General features: G+C 38.8%; 2 protein-coding genes across 2 annotated transcripts; one reads left to right on the top strand and one right to left on the bottom strand.

Annotated features, from left to right (window-relative positions):
* The first annotated feature begins 1,871 nt into the window (after positions 1-1,871).
* Positions 1,872-2,373, top strand: LOC106089819 (H/ACA ribonucleoprotein complex subunit 3). The gene is made up of 2 exons (XM_013255810.2): positions 1,872-2,039; positions 2,113-2,373. The coding sequence occupies exons 1-2, from the start codon at positions 1,986-1,988 to the stop codon at positions 2,251-2,253; spliced, it is 195 nt and encodes a 64-aa protein (XP_013111264.1). The 5' UTR covers positions 1,872-1,985; the 3' UTR covers positions 2,254-2,373.
* A 761-nt stretch (positions 2,374-3,134) lies between these two features.
* Positions 3,135-3,999, bottom strand: LOC106089816 (transmembrane protein 223). The gene is made up of 2 exons (XM_013255808.2): positions 3,530-3,999; positions 3,135-3,467 (listed from the first exon to the last, which is right to left on the bottom strand). Exons 1-2 carry the CDS (start codon positions 3,954-3,956, stop codon positions 3,175-3,177), a joined length of 720 nt encoding a protein of 239 aa, XP_013111262.2. The 5' UTR covers positions 3,957-3,999; the 3' UTR covers positions 3,135-3,174.
* Between the last annotated feature and the right edge of the window lie 2,302 nt (positions 4,000-6,301).

Below are 6,301 nucleotides of genomic sequence, written 5' to 3'. Positions count from 1 at the left end.
ATGTGAGAAAGAAGATAACAAAAGAGAGAATGCAAACAAACGTGAGACCACCTTTTTAATTCCCCCTGGGCTCCGGTGTAAATGTGATTTAAAACCCCGTTTCCACTGCTCATTAAATCCGGATTTAAGGCTCTCGTTACCTGTTTTATAAAGGGCAAACAGATGATCGAGCTATTAAATCCGGATTTGAAGTGTAGTGTAAACCATGGCATAATTACAAGGAATTGTACAGTTAACAGCTGAGTACAATTTTTTCTCTCGAAGTTCACTATCTGTCAATGAGTTTTGGTTGTGTGACGAAAAAATGCGCCAACTAGTAACATACACAAAATCAGAGTTGTACTAATCACTGATTTTTACAGATAGTGCACAGAATATTTTGTTGTTGGGCAACTGCCCCTACCTGAAATGAATATATCTTGATGTAAACTGGGTTTAAGCAAGATGCATTCATTTACAGGTAGTGGCAGTTGCCCAACAACAAAATGTTGAGCTCACTATCTGTCAAAATCAGTGATTAGTGCAACCCTGATTTTGAGAATGGTATTAATTCGAGCCATTCTTCGTTGTTTGTGTGTGTATAGTTCTTACTTATAATACACACACACAACCAAAACTCGTTGACAGATAGTGCACTTCACGAGAAAAAATTGTACTCAGCTGTTTACGGTACTCTACCCGATAGTTATGTCATGGGTTTAAATGAGTACTAGGAATAAAGCCTAGTGCAACGGTTTTTGTTGTATGTTGAATGAAAGCAACGCAAAATTAAATTGTTTTCACACCTTTAAAAAAACTGATTTTGCTTAAATTTTTAGGTGATGTCATAAAAAAATAACATGCAAAAATTATGAATCGTATGTGAATTGGCAACTTTGACACACATAATGAAATACCAATGATATTTAAAAACTGGCATGTCATAAGACAAGAACATGTAGTCTAATAACACCTTTAACAAAAATGTGACGTGTCATAAGACGACTACATGCAGTGTAATAGCGTCGTTAAGGCTCTACTATACGGCATGTCTTATGACATGTCAAATTTAGCATATGTTGAGTTGTACATGTCGTATGGTACAAACGAAACTAAAATATGAAAATCACTTTTCAAATAGCAAATGTAATTTTTTTCGATTAGTGCGTGCTTTATTCTTTCTGAAAAAAAAATATAAAGAAATTACCTGTTTTTGTTGTCAGTCAAATGAAAGCAACCCCAAATTGAATTGTTTCAAAAATTTATGTTTTAACCAACTTTTTCACAACTTCAACAATTATTACGTCTAAAAAAATCAAATTTTGTTCAAATGTTTAGGTTAGGTCATACGAAAAATAACATATAGATGTGATAGTAAAAAGGAGAATCATATGCAAATTGAGTATTTTGACAATCATTTTCAATTGCATGTGAATACAAAAAAGGGACATGTTATAAGGCATCTACACGCCTTGTAATAGCGCCTTAAGTGTGTGAGACCCCCATACCAGGATGGACTTATAAGGTGAGGTCATGCGACCAGCTGAGAACAATTTTTTTATATTTGTTTTGATTTTGCAGTAAATCTAAATGTCAAAGGCTGGACAACACTGCTGAATTTTTTCTAAAATCTTCAAAAGATGGTCCATTTGATCCGATATTCCAAATATTGCCAACAAAACAATGTTATAATTATAAAAATACAAATATAAAATACATTTGAAGAAGATCAGTTGCAAAACAAGGTTTGTTTCAAAAACCATTTTGACATTTCAATTTACAACATATGCCACTCAAGGTAGTTTCGTTGGGGGTAGATTTTTGTTGCTGTACTAAATACAATACCTCTTAGTTGTACCATGCTCCCATACAGTATTCTGTTGACAGCTGTCAGCGATGCACGTCTCATGTTAAGTAGCGTCGTTATTGAATAAAAACAAATTATTGCACGTGTTTCTAGAGAATTGAATTTAAATTGATTAGCTATTCGCCTAAAAATAATCAAAATGTATTTAATGTACACACTGAATGAGAATGGTGAACGTGTTTACACTTTAAAGGTGAGGAAACTTTTAACCAAAAATATAAATAATCTCATGTGGGAAACCGATCTAAATATCTTATTTTGTTTAGAAACGTACTGACGATGGACGTCCGACCATTTCTGCACATCCAGCTCATTTCTCTCCTGAAGATAAGTACTCCCGCCAACGTCTTACCATAAAGAAACGTTTCGGGCTATTACTTACACAAAAACCAGAGCCAGTTTACTGAAGCTACAAAACTATTCCCATTTTTTCTAGTGAATAGCTACTATATATTGTAATTTGTTTTTAAGACTTTAAGGGCACATCGCTATGTACCATTTCATTTAAAATAAATAATAATTAGTTACCACTGAGAGTTTTTAATTTGAGCCGCAAACTAAAAATCGCCCATATGTCTGTTGTAAAGTTCTTTAATAAGACATGCTGGTTTCATTTATTTTTTCCCTTGTTGTTTTTCCAATCACATTTGTATGGAGAGGTAGCGAACCTCTTCAGGCTCCATATGTGCGCAAGCCAAAAACTTGCCTTGACATATCGAATATCATAGGGGAATTTAAGAAATGGCCGGTGCCGGCCGATTGTCCGCGACTATAGTTGCAGCTACTCCGTATATGGAGCATCCCCCTATGCGCAACCTGTGCTCTCAGCTGAGCTTCTCGTAATGACGATGAACACCACACAAATCGGAATTGAGAGTTCCAAGTCCATCCGAAAATGAGTTACCTGATTTTCTCTTATTATAGAAAATTGAGATGTAAGAGTTCCTTCGCTTAATAATCACATGTTGTTTACTAAAAATGATAAATTAGTTTTTTATAAAATGACTGCAATTGGACATGAAATATTCAAATCTTGTGGATGGTAGGCTGTGGTAGGAACTACCACATTGGAGTTCTTAATAGAACGCACCGCAGAAATGAACAGTAATCTTAACCCAAATCCTTGGAGACAATTCCTGTAAAGCCAAGTTGTTATTACCCACTGCCCAGCGCTGCAACTTTTAAAACCCTCTGCCATGTATTTCATCCATTTACTTTCTGACTCATTCTATTTATCTTGTACTTTACACACTAATTTATTTAGTTTCAAATAATTAAAAAATAATAATTTAATATGATAGCTATTTATTCATTTTTTCTTTCCCCATCTAGAAATGTCGATTCAAACCAGCTGTGTAGTCATATAGTCGGGTATTCTTGAACTCTCCTCTCATGTCTAGTACATAAAACAATGAACGGTTTCGCACTTTTAAGGGCAGATGAACATTAGCAATTTCTCGGGGTTGCTGGGCTGAAACATCTTTTAAAGGAACGGTCATGATTCGGTTGTGCCCAAATGGTCCATAGGTCACTAGAGTCACATCACGTCCACCTTTCCTAAGAATCAGGAAACGCACAGATCTCAAAGTAAACATCCAAACAGTGAAAAGTATACCATAACCTATGAAGTAGCGATAAATTAACTATGTGTTCCCAGACAAATGTAAAACCATATCACATTACCAATAGCAAAGCTTATAATTGATATTCCATTACGATACTTGTTTTCACCCAAATTGATCTTTTCGTACCAAGCCAACTCCTCGCCTTCCCTTTGTTCTACCGGAGCATCACGCAGTGATGTTAATGCGAAATGCGACAAATATGTCCAAAACACAAACTGGCATATTCCGAATATGTTGATAATTCGAAAAAATTTTGGATTTTCATATTTGTATAAAATAACGTCTTTCGGAACGCTTGTGTTTACATCATAGGCTCTTGTGCAGTAGCGCCGACCGACAACATTTGCCGATTTTGTGTGGGAAGTGAATGACAAGGTCTCTTTGAGCTTATTAAGTAGGGGTTTTCGGGTTATTAAATGTATACTCTGTTGGTGGCTAGGTACAATTTTAATGGGATTTAATAATAATCTTATTAAACTGCTCATTGTATTTAATTACTAATTTTTGAAACTAACCTTAAATTAACATCTGTTTTAAAGATTTTCTACAAACGGGTGTCATCTAAAATTTTGCGAGCCATTGATTTTTTCAAGCAAGAGACTAACCACAATGCTTTCGGCGAGCGATTCTGCTTAATCGAATTGCGACGATTTTTGTCTCTAAAGCCTAGTACTAAGTTCATCTTTCCGCCGGAACAACTGCCAACACACATTAAACCTAATACTGAGTTCGACTTTTCGCCTGAATACCTGTCAAAATGCTCTATAAAAATATGTTAGCGAAGAGAACGCGGACTCATTCCTCAGAAGTGGTACTAAGTTCTATGAGCAAAATATGAGTGTCATCGCCCTTTAGTGGGTTTTAATTACCCACTAAGGGGATTTTCTCTCTTAGTTTGTATGGAGAAAAATACTATCCCCGCTTAAGGGTAGTACTAATTCGCTTTTATCGAAATTTTTTCATGAATACTTTTTTTAGATAATAGATTTTGAAGCAAAATAACTTGCAGATTTCATTCAGTAGGACATTCCTTCGCTACTTATAAACAAATTTTTATAAAAGTATTATGTTATCATTGAGATTTTGGTATAGATTCAAAAAAGTAACCATGTGTTTTCACCGGTGACAGCCGGTTGTACGCATCGGATTGACCCAATGGAACCCTCATCGGCAGGGGCTGCGGCCTCAGTCAGGTCCGGTACTGCCGCTATACAACGTGTAGCATCTCGAGAGTGACAGAGCAAGGAGGAGAGCCATTCGCCGTATTCATGGTCCCCGAGACGATGAACAGCCATCACAATTTACCGTGGGCGAAGTTACGAATGTCATCCGTGGTGCCAAATCACCTAAGGCGTTGGGCCCCGACGGAATCTCTACATTGATGTTGAAGAATTTGAATTCACCTGAATCGAGTACCTTACTACTGTCCTCAACCTGTTTTTGAACACTCTTATAGTTCCCGATGTCTGGAAAATGGGCAGAGTGATCCCGCTACTGAAGCCTGGAAAGGACCCGAGTTTGGAGGAATCGTACAGACCAACTCCCCTTTCCCACCAGTGGCAAAGACGCTTGAGGCATTACTCCTCCCGAGCCTCGTAGAAGATTTTCCATTCGTCGAGTATCAATATGGATTTTAAAGACTGCATAGCACAGCAACAGCTTTGCATGCCATCACCGCACACATTTGCCGTGGTTTCAATTAGCGCAGGCCATGTGATAGAACGGTCCTCGTGGCACTGGACCTATCGAAGGCATTCGACACGGTCAGCAATGCCAAATTATTTGAGGACATCGCCAACACGTCTCTCCAACTAGGCCAGAAACGCTGGGTCGCGAATTATCTGTGTGGTCGCCAGTCATTTGTGGAATTTAGAGATAAGATCTCGAAGCACTGTCAACTTGCAATCAAATGCAGCAATTTGCGATAAAGTCAAACGTAGAAACAAGGTTCTCAAGTCACTTGCTGGCAGCACTTGGGGTGCAAACAAAGAAACCTTGTTAACCACGTACAAAGCAATTGGCCGGTCTGTGGTAAGTTATGCAGCGCCAGTGTGGTCTCGTCAACTTTGTGACACGCGGTGGAATAACATTCAGATCTGTCAGAATGCCGCCTTCCGAACTGCGACGGGCTGTCTCCTCAGTTCTCATGTAGACCATCTCCATCAGAAGACAATTCTACCAGACATTACTACATGCTGCCTAAGCAACACCTTTTTGGGATGTTATCGCAAAGACCATCCAATTCATCATCTTGGGGATAGATATCCACCGCCCAGAAGCCTTAAGGTAAATCTACATGATCTACAGCGTGAGGTTCAGCGCTACAAGAGAGAACCTCTGATCAAGCGGCATATCAAGCAGGTCTAGGCAACATTCATGCAGACAGGGTAGCAGATGCGGTAAATGGCTACCGGATGAATGTAGTCCTTGGAGAACGACCGCCTCCCATTGCACCTGAAGAAATTGACGTCCCCCGGCAAACCAGAGTAGTTCTGGCTCAAATACGTTTCTGCAGATGCAGCCGCCCCAACTTCTATAGAGCAAGGATTGATGCCGACGCGCAAGATGTATGTCCCGATTGTAACCAAGGACCACACTGTACACGTTACCTGTTTAACTGCCCGGCCAGACCCACTCGACTCAGACCCAGATGCCTGTGGACGCACCCCATCTTAGTCGCAAAGTTTCCTGGTTCTTGACTCAACAGAATTAAACAGACGAAAGATAGAACACAATAAACTGCTACAACAACAACAACCGGTGAAAAACGAACATAGTACCGGCCATAACATAATTACCAGGTAGTGTTACCTGGTAACACTACGCGAAA

This window comes from Stomoxys calcitrans, chromosome 5 (assembly GCF_963082655.1).
Source record: "Stomoxys calcitrans chromosome 5, idStoCalc2.1, whole genome shotgun sequence".
NCBI classification, from domain to species: domain Eukaryota; kingdom Metazoa; phylum Arthropoda; class Insecta; order Diptera; family Muscidae; genus Stomoxys; species Stomoxys calcitrans.
Note: the sequence above shows the minus strand (reverse complement) of the source record. Positions and strands in the feature narration are given on the sequence as shown.

Bases quoted from the DNA above. Each gene is read 5' to 3' on its own strand.
- LOC106089816 (XM_013255808.2), bottom strand. From the start codon at position 3,956: ATGAGCAGTTTAATAAGATTATTATTAAATCCCATTAAAATTGTACCT. The intron at 3,468-3,529 runs GTAATGTGATAT...GCTACTTCATAG, and splicing joins AATTATAAGCTTTGCTATTG to GTTATGGTATACTTTTCACT.
- LOC106089819 (XM_013255810.2), top strand. From the start codon at position 1,986: ATGTATTTAATGTACACACTGAATGAGAATGGTGAACGTGTTTACACT. The intron at 2,040-2,112 runs GTGAGGAAACTT...TATTTTGTTTAG, and splicing joins AACGTGTTTACACTTTAAAG to AAACGTACTGACGATGGACG.